Here is a 24095-nt window from a genome sequence, read left to right as displayed (position 1 = left end):
TGGCAGGCAGAGCAGGCAGAGGCAGAGGGAGAAGCAGACTCCCCACTGAGCAAGGAGCCCAATGCAGAACTTGATCCCAGGACCCTGGGATCATGACCTGAGCCAAAGGCAGATGCTTAAACGACTGAGCCACCCAGGCATTACCCCCTCCTCACCTTTTTAAAAAATAAATTTCCTAAAAAGTATTGGCTTTATTGATGTACACATTTTTAATTTAAAAAGACAATGTTAAATATATTTTAGACAATATAATGGAACACACACAAATGGAACCCAATTAAATACATACATGAATTTTCCTTATATACAGCTATGAAAACATCTGAAGTCAGATAATTTCTGAGTAGGATGTTTTCTTAGATGCATCTATAAGACAGCTGTATTCAACTTGCTTCTTAGTGAGAAAATGAAAGATAAAAAAGCAGATTTATAAGTATTCTACAAAATCAATCCCAAGTGACAAGCATAATCCCCAGAAGCTCCACGATCCAAGAGGTGCTCAGCAGGAGGAGAGAACTGAACACATTTTAATCTTTTATATGTGTACTTTAATCTTTTAAATATATTTCTTAGGTTGTGTTTGCCTTTTATAAGTTTCTCAGAGCAACAACAGATTCCTGTTTTCTTTACAGGTCTTCTTCCCCCTCTTTGCCTTCTCGATTTCACATACCCCATTTTCTCAGGTGCCTTATTTCATTCTCTACCTTCCATTTCCATCAAATACTTGAAGATAAATTTTATCAACAAGGCCCCACCTAGACATTATCAAGGCCCTTCAAAGGTTTGTAACCATTTGTTTGGTGGTACAGGGAGAAACTAGCCTTCCAGGTTCAACATGCTAGATCTATTTTCTTAGGTTATACACATACAACATATAGCGTTTATGAACTTCCCTCATCCTCTTCTTTACTTCTCTCCCCACCCCTCCTCACAAAATTCCACTTGTGGAGAGCATTAGTAAACAAAGCATAACTTGTCACCTACAGTGTAGAGGAAAATGAGATGTTTCACAGCACAACACACTTCATTAGACAAATCTCTTCTCCAAGATCATTTTTTTTCTTAGTTTTTCTTTTCTCTTTTTCTCCTATATTCCTAAAACTTCTAAACACCCGCCTCCTCCTTCTAGATTTTTTCTTTCCCTAATCCCAATCTCCCTCTCATTCTTAGCCTGGAATCAGACCACCAAAGGGATAAGGCCAGCCTTGCACTCATTATGACTGTGTGTCCTTGGACCAGTATTTAATCTCTCAAGTCTTCAATTTCCCTATCCATAATAACATGAATACTTTTTTCTTATTGAGCAATTACTTTGTGCCAACACAATTCTAACTTTTTAAATGAATATTCATTCATTCCTCACAAATACCCTAAGAGGTAGGTATACTGACTGCTATCATTCCCCCACTTTATCTTAGAGAGAAGAAATCTGAGGTGCAGTGAATTTAACACTTTTTCCAATGCAGTTTCTAAGAGGCATCATCAAGATCCAAACTCATGTGTCCTAAGTCCAAGAGCCAAGTTCTTAACTATTCTTTTTTTTTTTTTTAAAGATTTTATTTATTTATTTGAGACAGAGAGAATGAGAGACAGGGAGCATGAGAGGGAGGAGGGTCAGAGGGAGAAGCAGACTCCCTGCCGAGCGGGAAGCCCGATGCGGAACTCGATCCCGGGACTCCAGGATCATGACCTGAGCCGAAGGCAGTTGCTTAACCAACTGAGCCACCCACGCGCCCCTCTTAACTATTCTTATATTGAAATGCATATATCTATAAAATGTGCTAAGAATCATATCTATCCACAGATTTTTATTATACAAAGCCCTACGTACACTTTGGTGCATATTATCCGTCAATCACTTCTATAATTTCTGTTATTATTTTAATTCTTATTTTTTGCTTACTACTCCTCTCAGGCATATAAAAGATCAACATCCTGATATCATCAACAAAAGATCTTTGAATGCCGTATTTACCCTTCAGAATCAAACAGGGGTCTATTCCATAAACTTAACCATCCGTTAAGTAGTAACATAGCCCCAGTTCGCTTTGATGATGTCTGAGTCCACCCAGCAGCTGCTCCGTCAACTGACTCCAATCCAGCAGTGTAAGGGCGATGTAAGACAGCAGGATGTCACAAAGATTTGAGTTCAAGGGTGTGAGGCCCTAGACGCTCCTGAATAAGATGTGTTACATGCATCCGTGTTGCCCCCACATGCGCAGTCTTTCCATAGCCCATTTCTCCCCACACAAGGTGCTACAGCCAGGTGTGTCTCTGGCCTGGCCTGCTGCATATACATGATCTAGTCCAGACTCCAAACTTTGTCTCATGCTGCCCTTCCAATGGTTCCAATCCTCCCTCTGCTCTTAACAATGGCTCTTTCCAATTCTCTTTTTTTTCCTGACTTTGCCTTTTTTTTCCAATAATATGTATGATCAGTACAAAATAGAGCAAGTATTGCTAGAAATAACAGCTCAAGGATAATTGTCAGTAAAAGTTCAGAGTAACGTTTCTCATTCTTTCCTCTTTCTCCCCCCAAATATAGATGTAACTGTTCGTGTGTGGGTGCATATATTTATATGATATATACAATGCAATATATAACACAGGCATGCACACAGAATTTTATACATAGTGTTATAAAATCTGTTCTTACTCAATAGGATATCATAACTATCACTTTTTCAATCAGGACTTTTTCGGTTCCAAATGACAGAAATCCAGCACAAATCAGACAACTGTAACTTCCTCTAACTACAAAAGGCTTTTTCTGCTCACCCTGGAAAAATTATTCAACTCTCTACCTCTAAAAAGTCCAGGAGTAGAGCTAGTTAACTTCAAAAACATCTGGTTCTGGAGATTCAAATGCAGTTGTCAAAATTCTCACTCTATTATTACGTATTTTCTCTGTCTCTTAATTGTTTTTGTTTTTGTTTCTGTTTTTCTGTTTGTCTCATCCCTTCCCTTTTTAAAAATAACTTTCTTCCTCTAGTTGGGGAGGGAGTATCTTTCCTTATAGCTCTTGGAGAACATCCCATAGAGGAATGCAGCTTGAGGATCTTGTCCTTATATATCCCTGTATTTATAATCAAGAGGATGGAGAATTCTGATTGGCAATTTTAGGGTAAGGAAAGAGGGTTGGTTCCACTTGAACCACAAAGGAAGTGATGTTTGGGTAAACAACAGGAAAAGTCCATTGGACATCTTTACATCAACATATAAAATTGTATCTTATTTCATTTGAGTTAGGCCAAAAACAAAATCTGTTCCAGGTAAGAGTCATGGGTTATTTTCATTTTGCTTTAGTGCAAAGAACACATGAGATTAAGGGTCCATGATACTGGGGTTCCCTAAAATTTTCCTAGCTCTTCAGGGAGTCCATGGCTTTGTAGTCTCAGCAGCTTGTGTGGACTAGATCCGCTGGGTCAGGTAATCCCAGAACCAAGGCTGGAAAATACCTCAATTTTATATTCCCATGTTTTTTGTTGTGCCATCGGCCCACTTGAGGACCAGTGGTTCAGGCTGGCTGTGTCTTATTGCACTGTTTAACAGCCAAATGGCGTTAAATAGCTGAACACTATTCAGTTTTATGGTTAGATCATTATTTATCTACATTCAACTGAAGGATATTTTGGCTTGTTTTGCTAAATTATCCTTCGCTATGATTCATAATGATGTAATGAATATCCTTGTTCTTGTATCTCTGTTAATATCTCTAAGTGTTTTATTAATACAAATTCCTAGAAGCAAAAATACTCAAAAATTTTTATCTGAAGACACGCTTGATTTCCTCTTCTCCATAAACTTTATCTTAACTCTTGAAAGCCACTAATAACTTTATTCCACCTAAAGTTCTAATATTCTCTTTCGCATTCACTCATTTGACAAGTTTATCGTGAGTTCCTGTTATGAGTCAGGCTCTGTGCAAGGTGTAATGTAATTACAAAGAAAAATAATCCATGATCCTCACCCTTCAAGAGAGAGTAATTTAGTCAGGTAAACAAATGGCAGGAACAAATAATTACAATTTGGCGTTATTTGTGCTATAAGAGGGGTGAGTACAAGTGCCATGAGAGCAAAGATAAAGGGACTATCCAGACAAAGAGAACACATCTTTATTCAGAAGGGATATGTTCTCTTCAACAAATGTTGCTGGAACAACTAAACACCCAAATGCAAAAGAAGAAGAAGGAGGAAGAGGAGGAGGAGGAGAAGAAGAAGAAGCCGCCACCAGACATAGACCTACATTCTTCACAAAAATAATTCAAAATGGATCATAGGCCTAAAAGTAGCACATAAAACTATAAAACTCCTAGATGGTAACACAGGAGAAACCTTACATGACTTTGAATATGGTGATACCTTTATAGATATAACACCAAAGACACGATCCATGAAAGAAATAATTTATAAGCAGAACTTCATTAAGTTTCTGCTCTGGGAAATACAGTATCAAAAGAAGGAAAGACAAGCCACAGACTGGGAGAAAGTATTCTCAAATGACACATCTGATAAAGGACTTATCTAAAATAAACAAAGAACTCTTAAAACTCAATGATAAAAAAACCCAATTAAAAAATGGTATGTGATCATTTAACAGACACCTCACCAAGGAATACGTAAAAATGACAACTACACATATGAAAAGATACTCCACATCATATGTCATCAGGGAAATGAAAATCAGAACAACGAGTTACCACTACACATCTTATTAGAATGGCAAAACCCAAAACACCGAAAACTGCAAATGCTGGCAAGGATGTGGAGCAACAGAAGCTCTCACTCATTGTTGGTGGGCATGCAAAATAGCCACTTTGGAAGGCAGTTTGGGGGTTTCGTACAAAACTAAACATACTCTTACTGTGTGATCCAGAAATTGTTCTCCTTGGTATTTACCCAAAGGAGCTAAAAACCTATGTCCACACAAAAACCTGCTATGGACATTGAGAGCAGCTTTAGTCATAATTGCCAAAACTTGGAAGCAACCAAGACATCCTTCAGTAAGTGAAGGGATAACTAAACTCTGGTACATCCACACAATGGAATATTATCCAGCACTACAAGTAAATGAGTGATAAAGCTGTGAAAAGACATAGAGGATCCTTAAATGGGTATTACTAAGTGAAAGAAGCCAATCTGAAAAGACGATGTACTGTATAATCCCAACTATATGACACTGTGGAAGAGACACAGCTATGCAAACAATAAAAACATGAATAAAAAGATCAGTGGTGCTGTATAGGTTGGGGGAAGGGCTTGGAAGTGGGGAGGGATGAATAGGCAGAGCAAAAGGGATTTTTAGGGAAGTAAGAGTTCTGTATGATATTATAATGATGGCTACATGTCATTAAACATTTGTCCACACCCATAGACTGTACACCACCAAGAGTGAACCGTAAACTATGGACTTGATGATCATGATGGGTCAATACAGGTTCATCCTTGGTAAAAAATGTACATTTTGGTGAGTGATGTCGACAGTGGGAGAAGCTATACATGCAGGGGCACAGGAGGTACAGGAAATCTCATCTCCTGCTTAATTCTGTTGCAAACCTGTAACTCCTCTTTAAAAACGTATTTAAAAATAGTATGTGATTCGATTCCTGAAAAAATGAATGGGAAGAGGGGAAGAAAACTCTACATGCAAAGGCAAGGGGTATGGAAAAAGGAGAGTATATTCAAGATTTATTAGGGTGTTTGTGATAGGAGCAATTGGTACCTGGAAGAGCTGTCGAACAGCATAAAAGATAATTCTTACTCTAACGTTTGAGACCCATTGCTCTTATTTCCCTATTATCCAATAAACTGCAAACTTTTTGAGGACAAGAACTAGATTTTATTCATTTTGTATCCACTATACTTTGCATCGTGTCTGGAATGTGTCCGTGTGCATGCACACACACACACACACACGCACACACACACACCACAACTGACTTAATTAATCATTCAAATTATGATTGCCTTCTCAAAGTCATAGTTTTTTCTTTCTCATTAAATTTTTGAATTTAGGAATTTTATAATGGGCCTCTTTTCATACTGCATAAAAAATAAAGGGAATAAAAATCACCTGTAATCTTACTATTATAATTGGTCTCACACACACACACAATTATAATTTTGCTTTCAAAACTGCTTTCTTTTTTTATTTCCTTGACACATTTCCATGTCATTATAATCAACCTCAAAGTGATTTTTTAAATAATTGTCATCTCTGTGGTTAGATATCTAAGTGGTTTCCACATTTTGGTATTAGAAACTGATGCACCCAGCTCAACTGCAACCACTCCCAGCTAAAGCATAGTCCTCTTCCGGCTGGAATGCTGTAATATCATCCCCACTTTCCACCATTGTTCCCCCACCCTCATGTATACAGTGATGTCATGAAAACAGACATCTGTTCAAAACCCTTCAAAGTGAGAATAAAATCCAAACTCCCCATCACAAGCCTTTACAGCATTGCGCTTGCTTACCTCTCTCTCTCCTCTCATTTCGGCCATCCTGGTGTTCAGTCTCTGTGTTCCTGCCACACAGGCCACATATCAGTTTCTCAAACACACCAAGCTCTTTCCCACCCCAAGGCCCTCCTTGAGGGCACTCTGCCGGGAATGCCTCTTTCTCCCACTCTTCCCTCCTCAGCTGACCTCCCCTCTTTCATTTCCTGTCTTTAATCTCTTCTGAGAGATTGCCCCAAGTAGCTCCCCTTCTTCTACTAAAGACCCACTTAACGACAACTTGTAAACAGATATTTGGGTTGGTTTACTTATTTATTTTCTGATTCCTCCACTAGACTACAAACTTTGCCAGCATAGAGATTTTGCCTCTTTTATTCACGAATGTATATCCAGTCTAAGTATAGAGTCTGGCACATGGTAGGCTCCCAAAATGCAGAGTCCACTGGAAAGGCTAAGAGAAAATTTGAACCAGTCATTCTCAAATGTAGGGCCAGCACCAGGAGCATCAACATCATCTGAGAACTTGTTAGAAATGCAAATTATCAGGCTTCACCTGGAATTATTGTTACTGGAAGCTCTGCGGGTAGAGGCTGGTCATCTGTTCGTTTTTTTAACAAGCCCTACAAGTGATTCTGCTATTCTCAGTCTGACAACAACTGCTGTAAGGTATCTTGTTAGAATAAAAAACATACCTACTTTGTTTAGAAGTGGCTGCAGCCAAAATTTCTTAGAATGTGAGGTCTAGTGATATACAGTATATCACTTACATATCACTAAATGTAGTCTCTCATTTTATCAAAGAAAAAAATGTCCCCAAAAGAAATTTTTTATATATTTTAATCTAATAATTAGTGATAGTTCTACTTATAAATTTGCTTTTAAGATAGTAAAACATGCATATTTCTTGTGAATATGAAGTATAATTATGCAGCACATACTCTTTCCTGAAAAGAGTCTTCAAATATAAAGCTACTTTCATACTGATGGTTGAGTATTAATTCAGTTAAATTCAGGTATAATTATGGAACATTTGCATTTCCTACTTCTCTCAAGATGGTTCAAACAATGAATTGATCTCGATGATTTATCTGACACTTTGCCTTTGAGTTGAAATTTGCCATGGTGATTTTAGTTACTTTACTTAAGGGGAATCATTAGGTTTTCACATTTGGAGTGTCCTATAAAATAGAGCTGGCTCATTGAGCAACACAGTATCAATGGGGTCACAGAAAAGATCAAAAATTAATCATTGAAGACAAGACTTCAGACTGGATTCCAAACACCTGAGTTATCTGACCTGCATAAGTGGATAAAATGTGGCTTTGAATACCATACAATAAGATGTATGTATCCACTGAAAGTCAAAATTATGAAGCAAGTGTAAATATTCTTTTAAAAAGTTACGAAGGAACTAAAAAGGAGAGAAACAAAATACTGATTGCATTTCTATAATGTGATAAGCATTGCACTAAGTGCTGCTTTTTAGGCTATCTTCTATTATTCTCTCTCCAACCACTTTTATTTACTCAAAATCAAAGGTTTTCTGGTTCAGCTAAAGAAAACCAAAAGCCAAGCCCTTCTAAGTAGAACAGTCTCTGATGAAGCATAGATTATGATTTCTGGTGGGTTCTCAATGAAATAAACATTTTTAAAATATGTGAGCTTTAAACATCATCTTAGTAATTTACTTCCACAGAGAATATATTTGAGTATACCTGTCCTGTTCACTGATTTTTATATTTTAAATACTATATAAGGACTCTTTTAAGTACTTACTTTTTCTTAAAGAACATTTATTACCATATCCATTTTAAGTGATCTAACCATAAATGCAGATTTAGAAACTGAACCTCTGATCTCCAAAGGGGAGCAGTTAATATTTTTAAACAAAGAAATTAAAATGAAGCCTCTAGAATGGAAGCAATAATAATTTTACCACCTTTAAAACCATGAGAAAGTAAAGCAAGCCGGTTGAAACATTTTGTTCCATAGCTTAAATCACAGTGACTTCCACAGCTGTGTCACTTGTTTACTTTAACATGTTATGCTACGAGTTATGCTTCTTTAAATTCAGTTGTTTTTCTCAGATTTTCTATTTTGACTGAAATTATTTACTAAAATACCTTGTATAAAAATAATTTCATAATAACATTTTAAAAATACATACTTCTATAAATAATTGTATTTTATATATTCTTGAATGAAGAATTAATTTTACAGTAGAATTTGTAACGATTTCAATAAAACCAATAATCAAATGCATTTAAAAATAATCAGAACTTCAGGGAGGTGCCATTTGTTTTACATGCAAGATAAACACAGATGATCACAATATAACAATTTAGATCATATATTTCTTATTTTTAAAAATGCATTTCTAATATTTTGAAATAAGAGATACACTCATCCCCCATTCTGAAACCAATATCAGTTATTCTTAATTGGCTTCTCTACATAGTTTTAAGGAAACAGAAAAGTAATATAGAATTCCTAGATGGATGTACTTTGAAACATACCACGGTCAGAATTCTGGGTTCAGCTGCATTTGGAATCCTTCATTGCTGACAACAGAATTGCAAATGACTATCTTCTTTAAAGCACTCTTCAGCATGACAACAAAAAGTTCTCCCTTCCACTGCCTGCTTTTTTTCCATTAGCTAGAGTGTTACATATTGAATGCTGCACAAAGCATTTGACTGGAGGGTTTTTAGACAACTCTTTAAATGCCTGAGTCTGCATAATGATTAAAAAAAAAAAAAAAGACAACTCATCTCTTTATAAGAACTTCTCATCGGTTTTTTTCTTTCTTTTCTGTTTTTTTTTTTTTTTTTTTTTGATTGATTTAAGAGGGTTGCCTAGAGGTGGGGTTTGAGGGATGCCTTCCTGTGTCATTGGTTAATAGTTTCTATGGATGATTCACCTAAGTGGCATTTAGTCATATAATGTCAGTGACATTTTGATAATTTTACTGTCAATTTTTAAGAATCTATTGCACCTTCTTATGTTATTTGAATGAGTTGGGCAGATTAACATAAAAGGTAGGAGGTATGTTTCAGTCTGAATAATAGTGGTCTGGCAAAGAAAACTAACTTTTTTATTGGTGAGCCAGGAAATGTTTTTGATAGCTGAATGGTGTTCACTAGGATTTCCTTTTTTTTTTTTTTCCAGACTTTCAAGGAAATTTGCCTATTTTCTAGTTCATGGCAGAAAGGTACAATAGAAACCTTTGTGGTTTCTGAAAAATCCTGCATCCATTAAACTTGACAATATGCATCATATTGGCTCTGGGCTGCATATAATGAAGTGATTGTAATCTGAAAGCAATAGAAGTAACTTTTATCTAAAAATAAATAAATAAAATTGAACATTTTTGTCCCCCTCTGGGTTAACATTCACATGGTGAGATGCAACAGAGGATTACATTTATTTCTGTCAAGAAAGCCTCCACAGGACAGCTTGTAATTGGGACTGACAAGACACTGAAGAAACAGCCACTCCCTTGATATGGCCTCGGATTAATCAACGTGCTTAAAATTTGATTTTCCGGTAAGACACAAAATAGGAAATTTTAACCTCACACAATAGTTTGAAACCTTTAAACAACAAAGGGTAGATTATTGTAATCTTTGTGTTTAAACTGCCTGTGACGTCAAGGGATTAATCAAATCATCCAGGTTTCCACGACTGAGACCCTGATCCCAACTCATTTGTATCTTGCAAGGAATTCAACAGCAACAACTCAATTAAAACAAGTCCACCAGCATCAGAAATCATTCAATAAATACAACAGAGCTTTATTTTTGTTGTTGTTTTTTCTTTTAAGAAGAGTGACAGCCGCTCAAAATATTCATATTCTGATGGGCTCGCTGGGTGAGATTAAGAAGTCTGCATGCTGGTGGGAATGGAGGAAAAGGACCTGGGACAGCGAAGGGCTAGAAACAGCACAGAAAGGACGGGTATTTTATAGTTTATTAGGATCTGAGCACAGGCGTCTCAGTTTCATTGTATTCTTTCTTAAGCATAAAACATTGAGGAAAGCACAAAATTCATGGTCTCTAACGCATATGATAATTCATTCCCCAGTAATGTGAACCTGTTCTCTACCTGACACACTTGTCTCGTGGCTTCTATAGTCCCTTGTGCATGCTTCTACTCTGTACAACATAGCCCAGTGCTTCACAGTGTGGTGGACACTATATAGTTCCTGCTCACTTCTTCCCCAACCATATATTAAGAGGGAAATCACTTGGTCATTCCGAGCCTCCATTTCCACACCTATGAGATGGGAATAAACACAGACTCTACCTTCTTAGTGTTGTGAGGCTAAAACAATAGAGATCATCAACAAAATCTCTGAAAAGTCCTTAATAAATATTAGCCATTGTTATTTAATATTAGCATTATTATTATTAATGTTCCAATTCCCAATCCCGTGTTCCTTCTGCTACACACATAACCTGGTGAGGGGAGGGGCTGGAGGTGGGATATTAATGAGTAAATTTGACTTTAAATGTGTTCAAATAACATTAGGGTTTTTTTTAATGGTTCATTTATTTTTATTTTATTTTATCTTATTATGTTATGTTAATCACCATACTTTACATCATTAGTTTTTGATATAGTGTTCCATGATTCATTGTTTGCATATAACACCCAGTGCTCCATTCAATAGGTGCCCTCCTTAATACCCATCACCAGGCTAACCCATCCCCCCACCCCCTCCCCTCTAGAGCCCTCAGTTTGTTTCTCAGAGTCCATAGTCTCTCATGGTTCGTCTCCCCCTCCGATTTCCCCCTCTTCATTTTTCCCTACCTACTATCTTCTTTTTTTTTTTTAAACATATAATGTATTATTTGTTTCAGAAGTACAGGTCTGTGATTCATCAGTCTTACACAATTCACAGCGCTCACCATAGCACATACCCTCCCCAATGTCTATCACCCAGCCACCCCATCCCTTCCACCCCCCACCACTCCAGCAACCCTCAGTTTGTTTCCTGAGATTAAGAATTCCTCATATGAATGATACATGCTTTCTCAGATTGACTTATTTCACTTAGCATAATACTCTCTAGTTCCATCTACGTCGTTGCAAATGGCAAGTTTTGGGGAGTTTTTTGATGGCTGCATAATATTCCATTGTATATCTATATACCACATCTTCTTTATCCATTCATCTGTTGATGGACATCTAGGCTCTTTCCATAGTTTGGCTATTGTGGACATTGCTGCTATAAACACCAGGGTGCATGGAGCCCTTCGGGTCCCTACATTTGTATCTTTGGGGTAAATACCCAGTAGTGCAATTGCTGGGTCATATGGTAGCTCTATTTTCAACTTTTTGAGGAACCTCCATACTGTTTTCCAGAGTGGCTGCACCAGCTTGCATTCCCACCAACAGTGTAGGAGGGTTCCCCTTTCTCTGCATCCCCGCCAACATCTGTCGTTTCCTGACTTGTTAATTTTAGCCATTCTGACTGGTGTGAGGTGGCATCTCATTGAGGGTTTGATTTGGATTTCCCTGATACTGAGTGATGTTGAGCACTTTTTCATGTGTCTGTTGGCCATTTGGATGTCTTCTTTGGAAAAATGTCTGTTCATGTCTTCTGCCCATTTCTTGATTGGATTATTTGTTCTTTGGGTATTGAGTTTGATAAGTTCTTTATAGATTTTGGACACTAGCCCTTTATCTGATATGTCTTGATGTGGCTTCTCTGCCAGCCTTCATGTCTAAGCAGAGAACTGGTTTGATGTGAGCCTATCATTGATCGAATGTATAAATATCAAGTAGAACAATTATCTGAACCATTTAACTGGTATGCTGACACACTGATTTATTGAGTTTACTTTCACATCCCATAAACAGATGCACAAAGTCAGCAGACAAGTTATTGCAGCTCTCATTTTAGAGCTAAGTACTCCAGGGAGGCTTAGGCAAAAGATCTCTCATGGAGAAAACCAGTTAGTTGATGATTCAGGAGGGCTCCTATACATCTTATTACCTAAACATTAGTGTCAGGAGAGAGAAAATATCTGTGCATCTTGTTTGTTTATTTATACTGGCTATGAAATAAGACTTCCTAAGTAGGCATATCTTTTCCTATATAGCACTAAAGACATCAACCTCATGAAATTCATCCCTCACCTAAATCTACTCTCATAATTAAAATGTCTCCATGTCCTAATTTCCTAGCCCTCTGTTCCACTGTTCTAAACATAGCTGTTGAACTGTTTTGTTTTGTTTTTTTTTCTGATTGACAAGGGGAGTTCCCATTCTATACGGTAGGTGCATTTGAAAATATTTCATCCACTGATTATTCTGTAACCCCAAAGAATATACACCTTCTCCCTTGTGGCTACTTTTGCTGAAGTTGGGTAATATTAAGTTGAAACAAACTCCTGCCTTTTTACTTAGTTATTTGTTGATACAAAAGTAAATTACAAACAGGTCAATCCACTTCTGGGATGTTGTGAGTTAGCCACACAGTAAAAAGAAGAGGGGCGCCTGGGTGGCTCAGTCGGTTGGGCAGCCTCTTGATTTTGGCTCAGGTCATGATCTCAGGGTTGTGGGATAGAGCCCTTCATCGGGCTGCATGCTCAGTGGGGAGTCTGCTTCAAGATTCTCTCTCCCTCACCCCTCCCCCAGCTTGCTCACTCTTTCTCTCTAAAATAAATAAATAAATCTAAAAAAAAAAAAAAAAGCAGAGCTGCCTACTTCAGAGCAATATTTCAAGGTTTTATAAAGGTGTGATTAATAGGTAAGTATACTTCTTACAGTTAACTGTAAGTCAGTTAACTGGAGTCCGAAAAGGCACAGGGTTCTAGAATCAAAGAGACATGCTATAATCCAGCTGTGTTCCTGTCTAGCTCAGAGACTGGACAAGAAACCTTAACATCTTTAACCTTTATTTTCTTCATTACTAAAATGAGACTACTACTTTCACTGAGTTATGGGAAGTTATGAGATAATGCATACAAAGTGTTTGCATACAAAGATAATGCATACAAAGCTTCTGGAGTATAAGTGATTAAGGCATATTAGCGGGACAAATTGAAATGCTAATTATTATGGTTACCAAACTGCAAACATGAGGTCCTGAACTGTTCTTGTCTTGCTAGTGTAGCAAGCGGAAACATAGTTTCGAGAAACAGAACCATCTTATTTTTCAAATTTTGCCTTAGTCATTTATTAGCTGTGTAAAATTTTAAAATGGGGATAATATGATAATACCTATGGCTTAAATTTAAGAATACATGAAATGAGCTTTATGCCATTTGAATTCTACCACCCAGTGACAAACACTATAAAAATTTGTTGTGTATAATTCTGAATATTTTCTCAATAAGAGATATTTTTATATAATTGATATCAAACTGTACATGTTGCTTTTTATAACAACCTCTTTATATAATCACACATTATGACTATTTCCCATCGTTCTTAACTAGTTGGAAGTTTACTTTCAATTGTCTTATCTGAGAGCATTGTTATTTTTAATTTTACCTTTTACTCTCAAACATTTAAGTGTTTAGTACCCCCAATCCCTCACAAACTACAGTGTGAGAAATATCCTTAAACATAATTTTATGGGCTGACATCTAATTATATTCTCCAGATAAATTCTTAGAAGTGGGTCAAAAGATAAGATTATTTTAAGGCTTTTAATCCTTATTGATAAACTGTTTTCCAGAAAATGAGGATCAATATACACATCCAGCAGCAGGCAATAATAAGTAACAGTTTACAGTGTCAATACTATTTTTTCAAAATTCTTTTCTAATTTGGTTCAAAAAACATTGCTGATATTTGTATTTCTGCAATTGCTAGTACTGCTAATAGTTTTATGTGTTAAAATGCACCACTTTTCAATTTTTTTCACTCTTGTATTTATCAATTATGTTATTATATCTTTATAAAATAAGAATATGAACTATTGTTTGGCCTGTATAATTTATACTGTGTCAGTTCATTATCATATCTTAAGTTTATCCCTTACTCTAACTTTATTGTAACTTTGACACTGATTAGTATGTAAATAGTCAAATCTATCAAGGCTTCCATGATCGATTTCATTGTGGGTTTTAAAAGACCATTTAGAAAGGTCATTTTACTGTTCTGTGATTAGGAAAAAAAAAACGCTTATTTTATATTTAGGTATTCATTCTGAGTTTATTAACTATTTAGCTCTTCAATAATTCATTTTGGTGTAAGCTGTTCAGCAGACATCTAAAAATAGCTTAACCCCTTAATGACTTTTACTGTTTGAAAGACCAATATTTCATCACTGATGTGAAATGCTGCCTTTATCAGGACGCACACCACACACACACACACACACACACACACACACACACACCACATTTAGGTTTAAGCAATCTACAGTTAATGTGGAAGGCTTCTAGAAAATCTTATACTAAATCTTCTGTAAAATCTACACCAGCAATCAGCTAGTGTAGCACAAGTCCCCAGTACTTACTAGGGAAGGCTTCTGATGGTCAAAGTAAGTACTTAAATGGCAAAAGGAAAGGAGATGCCTCCTCTGGTTGCAGGGAGGATAATGCTTTCCTCTACGCGAGACAAAGACTCTGCAGACAAGACCAAGCATCTTTTGGACTGCTGGAAAGAAGTCTTCTTATACGAGGCAAAAAAAAATAAATTTATTAAGGCGCTGGCCAAAAAGATGAACAGACCAAGATAACTTGCTGTATATTCCATAATATATATGAAAATTAAATATTTAGGGTACCATTTCCCACAATGGTATTATTAAATAAAAATATTACTTCAGGTCCTAAAGTTATATAAATATTAGGATTCTCCTTAGAAACTGACTCTCCCAATAAATACAAATAATTAGCATTTAACTTCATATATAATCTTGTCAGTTAAGGCAGTCCCATAGGGCTAAGTTCAGTCATTTATAGTTTAAGTCATCATTATCTCACGATTGCTAGGAAAAAAATACGCAAGTTCAGAATACTAATGATCCCTGTACATTACTATTATTTTTTTAAACTTTTTTTTTTTTAAGATTTTATTTATTTTTTTGACAGAGAGAGAGATAGTGAGAGCAGGAACACAAGCAGGGGGAGTGGGAGAGGGAGAAGCAGGCTTCCCGCCGAGCAGGGAGCCCGATGTGGGGCTCGATCCCAGGACCCTGGGATCATGACCTGAGCTGAAGGCAGACGCTTAACGACTGAGCCACCCAGGCACCCCCCCCCTATATTATTTGAAGGCAAAGAGCCATTGAGGCCCATGAAATAGTTGCCAATGTCCATGTGAAAGGTACATATTGCAGGAGACCACTCTCACCTTCTCCAACATACGATGTGTCTCCAGCCTTAATAGAGAATTATTCCTGCTACCAGTTGAGTTAAAGATGAGCATCATCTGCCAAGCCAGTTGACACAGTCAAATTGAATGGCTTTGAAATCTAAATTTAATGAACTGCTAAAATATTCATGTCAAGATTTTCCTGATCCATAACCTTTTTCCTGTCTGTTTTGATACCCAGCATCCTTTAAGAGGAGAAGTCACTGTAATTTGGAATATAGACTCATATTCCCAGACTCATTCATTATTGGTAACACCTGCAATTTTTTTCGGCATCCTGAGGGATAGATAGTAGCAGCAGGAAATTCTTCATTAATGTCCACTTCAGAAACCATGGTTCTGCTTCACAGATTTGTTCCTTCTCACCTAAACTAACTGTAATATTCCCCGTAAACTACCCACATGTAGAGACCTCAGCTAGTGTGTATGGCACGGCTCTTTGACAGAGAGAGGGATTTTGCTTCCTAGGATCATCCAGTTGGCTGTAGGATCTTTTTTTTTTTTTAATTTTATTTTATTATGTGTATTGAATGGCTGTAGGATCTTCTCTTTAATTGTAATTCACAAGGCTCTCGATATTAATGAGACAGAAAAAGGCAATACTTACCAAAACTGTTTTAAAAACAATGCCTCTCTATTCTAGAACTTTGCCTGCAGTCAGAGCAGGTGTCTCAGTCTACAGATTTATAGAACTTTTCCTTTTCTTACATTACAAATTTGCTTCCTGAAATTTCTTGTTCATGTAGGTGTGACAGAGACTTTTTGTCAAAATGTAAAAAAAGAAATAAATTTGCCTTTAAAAAATAGTTCTTCACCTATTTTAGTGGGTATTTGTGATTGCTAACTATATACACATAGTTCAACTGAAGGTAATCTTGGAATTCTACCCTGATTTAATGTTATGACAAAGAAAACACTTTTGTAAATAGAGTTGTTTTTTTTTTTTTTTAAAGATAATGTCAGAATATTTTAGATAGGCTACCATGTTATCTAGGTTATGACATTTAAAACATACTTGGGCTCTGTAGAGTGAAATGGACAATCTGAGTATGTTTTGGAAAACCCAGGGACAATTTTTCAAATCTTCTCAGTAATTGAGGAAGAATTCACTTTATGTTAACAATCAGCTGGTATCAGCCAACACATTATCCTTTAACATTTATGGCTGCATCCATTTCCTACTGCCGAGAAACAAATCTTTAGCGAACAGTTTTTATTTAGATCATGATTCTATGGGTAGCTGGGCCCAGCTGGGTAGTTCTGATCTCAGCTGGACTTTTACAGGTCTGAGTTTCCTGGTCTTTGCCACTGAATTCTCTCATTTCTGCTTCAATTGGGGCAACTGCTCACTAGGCTCTGATCCACATCCTTAAGCAGGCTAGTTTACATGCTGCAGGCAGAATCCCAAGACAAAGAGTGCAAGTGCAAGATCTTTTGAGTCCAGGGGCTCCTGGGTGGCTCACTCGTTAAGCGTCTGCCTTTGGGCAGGGTCCTGGGATGAGCCGCATAGGGCTCCCTGCTCAGCAGGAAGCCTGCTTCTCCCTTTCCCACTCCCCCTGTTTGTGTTCCCTCTCTCGTTGTCTCTCTCTCTCTCTCTCTTAAAAAAAAATATATCTTTTTTTTAAAGATTTTAATTTATTTATTTATTTAACAGAGATAGAGAGAGCACAAGTAGGCAGAGCGGCAGACAGAGGGAGAGGGAGAAGCAGGCTCTCCGCCGAGCAGGGAGCCCAATGCGAGGCTCGATCCCAGGACCCTGGGATCATGACCTGAGCCGAAGGCAGACGCTTAACGACTGAGCCACCCAGGCGCCCCCAACCTAATGATTCTACCTCTTGATGGGAGATGCTGTAATGTCTCATTGAAAATAGAGTGGATATGAGAAGAAAGACTGTGGCCTATTTTCCATCTACTACAGTGCCTTTGAGCTATTTAAATATGGCTCCTACCAGAAAGCCTGAGTCTAGCTAAATCTAGACTGATCCCATAATTTGTGTCATCTCTCATTTCTAGAGCCTCTTAGCTTTCTCCCTTTATATGCATGCATCCCATACAGCACCCAATATCTGGAGAACAAAACCCGTCTATGTGTGCCACCTTTCTCTGTTCTACAAGTGTCAGGTTTTGCACATAGTAGCTTCCAAATAAAATAAATATTTACTACTGTTTACTATTACTTTTTCAATACTACTTCATCATAGTTGATATCAATATCGTAGATGTTTTTATTTTCTTCTTATTTCTATTCACTTCTTAAAGTATCTTGGTATAAACATGCCAGAAGTTCATGATTTGGTTTGTTTTTCTTAGAGAGAGAGAGTGAGAGGGGGGGGGGGGGGGGGGGGGGGGGGGGGGGGGGGAGCAGAAGGAGAGAGAGAATCTTAAGCAGGCTCCATGCTTGACACGGAGCCTGACACTGAGATCATGACCTGAACTGAAATCAAGAGTCAGAGCTTAACCAACTGAGCCATCCAGGTGCCCCCAAAAGTTCATGATTTGAAGTAGAATATCCTAAGGGTATAGCTCTTTGTTCTAAAAATTAATTCTAGAACAAACTATAGTGCCCTACAAATATACTTAGCTTACTAAATTCTCATAAGCCATGGATATGTTATCAAAATTTAAACTCACCATGCTGAGTCAAGATCACTCAGGAAACATTTGCACAATAGTTGACAAATCAAACACTCCATACAGTTCTAGATTTGCTTGTTTTTATAGTTGACGAGCTCAACAGACTTCCTCATAAATTCAATGTAAGATACTACCTTGGAGGATTTGGAGTTATTTCCTATGAACCTAGTTTATAGCTGATGGCAAATTTTGTTGGAAAGCTCCATTTGTTTTTCTGTAATCCAATACTTATCATTACTCACAATATAGTTTACATTAGCAGTCACTTTCCCCTGAGATTTTTGATCCCTTTCTGTTGACTCTGTAAACTTGTTCTGTCATCTCTAAAATGATCCCTTTATCAATGAGTAACTTTTGTAAAGAAATAAAATATCAAATGCATTGCATAATACGCAATCAGTACAATTACCCCAACCAAACAATGTGTGAGGTACAGATCTTCAGCCACAGAACTTATACATATATTAATACATGTTAATTTAAACAATATGAAAGTTGCTGTTTTATAGCACAAAAATGAAGAAATCTTGTCAATTTTATAAGTTCCATCTTAAAATGTATATACTCTAATATATACACACATATATGAGTATAAATACTCATATCATTTAGTGGTGGGATGGAGTAAGAGGAAGGTTGACAAATTTATAAGTGGAAGGATATCTAGAATAGTAGAAATATAGGTCATTGCTCTTGTGACAAATGTACACAAATAACATATTCTAAGCAGATTATTTTGCCCTTCATTTGTAGATAAGCAAGTAACCAGTTACTGGCTTTTAAACACTTTTTTCTTTTTGTCATGAGACCATTTGTTCAAATGGAATTTATGCTGTGCTCCAACCTATGAAAGGATAAAAGTGGACGTATTTTAATAGAAGCTAAAAGAGTGAGTCTAAAAACATCCAGGTGATGCATGACATTTTTTAAAAAATTTTGAGTAGAAGTGAAATAGCAGAAAATTATGTATTCAGCAAATTCAGTAAGACATTACACTGGCATTTCTTGGATTGAACAACTGGTCTGTTACTATCATCACACACCATTCTCTTATTTTAACATCAAAAATAAAACATGCATGCAAGGTTTTTTATTATTATTATTATCATGTTATGTTAATCACCATACATTACATCATTAGTTTTTGATGTGGTGTTCCATGATTGATTGTTTGCGTATTAACACCCAGTGCTCCATGCAGAACGTGCCCTCTTTGATACCCATCACCAGGCTAACCCATCCTCCCACCCCCTCCCCTCTAGAACCCTCAGTTTGTTTCTCAGAGTCCATCGTCTCTCATGGTTCATCTCCCCCTCCAATTCCCCCCCTTCATTCTTCCCCTCCTGCTATCTTCTTCTTTTTTTTTTTAACATATAATGTATTATTTGTTTCAGAGGTACAGGTCTGTGATTCAACAGTCTTACACAATTCACAGTGCTCACCATAGCACATACCCTTCCCAGTGTCTATCACCCAGCCACCCCATCCCTCCCACCCCCCACCAAAATAAGTCAATCAGAGAAAGACATGTATCATATGACCTCACTGATATGAGGAATTCTTAATCTCAGGAAACAAACTGAGGGTTGCTGGAGTGGTGGGGGGTGGGAGGCATGCAGGTTTAACTATTCTTTTTTTTAAGATTTATTTGAGAGGCAGAGAGAGAGAGAGCGGGGGGGAGAGGCAGAGGCAGAGAGAAAATCTCATGCAGGCTCCCCGCTTAGTGCAGAGCTCAACCTGGGGCTTGATCCCACAACCCTGAGATCATGACCTGAGCTGAAGTCAAGAGTTGGCTGCTTAACTGACTATGCCACCCAGGTGTCCTTTAACAAGTTCTTCTTAACTTTCATATTCTACAATTCAAGTCTAGTCAAAGTGAGACTGAGAAATGGCTACTGTTGAACAGAAATGACATGGCAGGTATCATTGGTGGCTGCTTCTAGAGAAGCAGGTGAGACAGACTTGATTTAATCTTAGTTCATTTTCTAATTATTTAAAGCATACTGTGTTGTCTTCTTATTGGGTGCTATGGGCATCTTGAGGAACAACATCTGTTTTTTTCCTCAATATTTCTGATAACTCTTCCTTCACTCAGGTGACTTGGAACAATGGTTTACAGATAGTAGAAACATTCTAAACACCATGTTGATCAGATGGACACAGGAAGGCAGATGAAGTAAACAGAGGATAGATGAACCCCTGATTTTAAAAATAATCTAAGAATTATTGTTACAAAATACTGACCCCATTTAACAAAACAAAACAAAAGAGGAATGAAGAAATTTTACACAAGCATTTATTCCTACCTACATCTTTTTATTAACATTGGTCTAATTTATGAGAGTAATATTTAAATTCTGCCATATTTCTTCTCTGATGTTTCAGTGGTGACTAATGAAGGGATTTGCAAAACTAATCCAAGCCAAACCAAGTCAAACATTAGAGAAATATATATTCAAGGATGGGACTATTTGCCATGCAGTGACATGAAAGCTAAGTCATTCCCTGGGTTAAACTGCAAATTTCTTTTACAAAAGTACTCCCACTTTAATCAATAGGAAATAATGGGGGGAAAAAAGTGGGTTTGGACTGAGCCAGAATTTGTCTTGGAACATATCAAAAAGGGAAGGTATTTGGTATTAAAGGACTAAACTCAGATGCTTTGAAGAGTCCACAAAATCATTTTGTTTGAGGGATGGTGGGATTGCTGCAGCCAGGGTTTTTTTAAACTGAACTCTAGCTTAGTTACTCATCTGCTGATGAACTAGAGTTTCAATGAGGTATGCTCAGCTTCCAGGTTGTTATAAAAACCTGCCATACAGTCAGCGTTTACTATGCTCTAAATATTTTCATACGGTTATCTCAGGCACTCACCAAAGAATTTTGTCAAGCAGATAGCATAATACAACTTTACAGATGAGAAAAACAATGCTCAGAGAGTTTAATTAACCTGCTCAAATGATCACAAATAGTAAGGAGTGGAACTAGAATTCAAATCTTGGTCCATTCCATGCTCTCATGAAATCATGCTGCCTTTCAAAAAGTATGAAAAAATGAGGTAATAGCCCTCTAAAGGTTAATTTTACATTTCAGATTGTTTTAAAAAATGTTTGATAACATAAATGAATATGATGTCTACAGACAACTTTTCATCTTTACGTTCTTAACGATACATATTAACCTGCATGTCCTCTTCTCCTCTCCAGCAAATATACATTAATATCGAAAAGAATTGAAAGGTTTTAGAAATACTGCTTTCAAGTGACTTATTGATAGTTTACTTTGTATTACCTTAGACAATTTTGCCTTGGATTCAGAATTATCTTTGGGAACAGAGTCTTTGATTAGCCGAGATCGGTCATAATTAGCATGTTCTGAGTCATCCATGTAATCCTTATCTTTCCCTAGGGCTAGAAAAGAGAAAGAGAAAATTATATCCACTTTTATCCTTCTTCCTTTTCTCTCTCTTTAAATGTACTAATCTCTCTTTTATTCATGCTTTTCCAAGGTTTAACCAAGTATAACATTCTTATGACCCCTCCATCCAAAAAGTAAGGAAAAAAAGAAAAAAAAAGGGGGGGGCTAACACGAAAGCTTCCCTGTTAGTAGATTAATACTGACACTACAGTAACTTTCATTAAGAATTAAATGCATCTCTGCTATTTAATGGGCTTAAATTTTTTGAAAATAATATTAGAATTATGCAAACTCATCATCTCTTTTGAACGTGAAGATAAAGATATTTTTTTAAGATTTTATTTATTTATTTATTTGAGAGAGAGGAGAAAGCGAATGAGAGAGCACAAACAGGGGGAGTGGCAGAAGGAGTTGGAGAAGTAGGCTCCCTGCCAAGCAGGGAGCCCAACATGGAGCTCGATCCTAGGACCCTGAGATCATGATCTGAGCCAAAGGCAGACACCAACTGACTGAGCTACCCAGGTGCCCCAGATAAAGGTATTTCTAAGAACTCAATAGATTCCCAAGCATTTATTTGCCTAATTAAAAAGTATTAATTTTGAGAATCTGTTTTCTTAAAAGTTGGAAGGTTTTCTAAATGTGAATTTGACTGAAGAGTGACAGAAGTCTGAGAAATCATAGAAGCAATTCTCACAAAAATTACAAGAAAAAAACTTTAAAAAATATCAGGGATTGAAATGAAACTACAACTGCAAACAAGGAGAGAATACTGAAAATTAATTACTCTTAGAATTATAAAAATGGTAGGACCTTGTAAGAATATATCTGAACAATAAGCTGTAATCAATGCAAAAGAGTATAAAACAAGAAGCGTCTATGGGGGCTGTAAGTACAACCAGGAATTGCTGACGTGCTTCATACAATATGTATTCCATATGATAGAAATACCTCTTCAAATTCAAACACAGACAGAATCGTATATATTTAGCTTTTCCAGATAAATGAAAATGTTTTGGAGAGTTATTTTATTCCATCTGTTAACACCTATCAAACATAAATTTTGACATAGACAACCATATACAATGCTTTAAATATTTCAATCATTTGACTTAGTATTATAACAGAATAACAAATTGTTTATAATATATGCAGTAATTTCTTTTAGTAGTAATGCTTAAAATCTGCTATAATATATATTATGCCATGTACAGCTAGAGTATCAGAATCTTAGCAGTGGTATGAATTAAGACTGGACAAGTAATATTATGTCTTAGTATGTTATTAATTTCCAATTATGTTAAAATGCTCTAAGCACTTAGGATAAAAACCAGATCTATTAAAAATAGCTAACATTGATTGATGTTAACCGTTGTTGAGTACATTCTAAGAGCCAGACACTTTACAGGTACTATTTCCTTTAATCCCCATAACATCTGTACAAATGTGGGTATGCTTTTTACCTACATTTAATAGTAAATAAATTAATGCAGATGGAGATTAAGTATCATGCCAAAGTCACTAATTCAGTAAGGAGTGCATCTAGAACTCAAACACATTCAGATCTGACTCCAAAACTGACGTTTGTGAATATACTATAATGTTTTCCCTCGATTTATGAAGATTACATTTTATTCATTTAACGATTATTTATTAAACACCTATGATATTCCAGACATTGTTTTAAGAGTTAGAAATGTAGCAGCAAACAGAATCCTGCCATCATGGAACATTCAAGTCCAAGGAAAAAAAAACAATAAACAACACAAATTAAGGAAATAGCAAGTATGTTTTGTGGTGAGTGCACTGGAAAATAGACAGCAGAAAGGAAGGATAGAGGTGTCACAGGTGGGGAGGAGGATGTTATTTTAGTACAGAGAATTGTAGTAACATTTGAGCAAAGATGCAGGAAGGTGAAGCAGTAAGTCACACAGGTAACTGGAGGAAAAATGGTCTAGATGGAAGGAAAAAAATGCAAAACCTGGACCTGTATTGAGTGGGGTGTCAGATGAATGAGAAAGAAACTGAAATTTTGGAGTTAATTTGTTGGATCAGTTACCAAAACCCCATCATGTCCAGCTTGCTGGTTTGTAAGGCACAGAAGTTTCTCTTTTTTTTCCTTTTATCTCTCCTCTCTTTCCTTACCTTTCTCCTTGTCTCCCTATCTTTCCCTCCCTCTCTCTCTCCCCATCCTTTTCTTCCTTTTGATATTGGAGAGCTTGGAAGAGACCTTTGTGATTAAATAGCAGTAGGTAA

General features: G+C 36.7%; 1 protein-coding gene across 1 annotated transcript in view; it reads right to left on the bottom strand.

Moving 5' to 3' along the window:
- ANO3 (anoctamin 3) overlaps positions 1–24095 on the bottom strand; it is a 401618-nt gene that overhangs the window by 149395 nt on the left and 228128 nt on the right. The window contains exon 5 of the mRNA XM_035012465.1: positions 21717–21835. Coding sequence (XP_034868356.1) covers positions 21717–21835 — 119 coding nt within the window. The remainder of the gene's footprint in view (positions 1–21716; positions 21836–24095) is intronic.

This window comes from Mirounga leonina, unplaced genomic scaffold (genome assembly GCF_011800145.1).
Source record: "Mirounga leonina isolate KUSES-001 unplaced genomic scaffold, KU_Mleo_1.0 Mir_166, whole genome shotgun sequence".
NCBI lineage: Eukaryota > Metazoa > Chordata > Mammalia > Carnivora > Phocidae > Mirounga > Mirounga leonina.
This window is presented reverse-complemented; position numbering and strand designations above follow the sequence as displayed.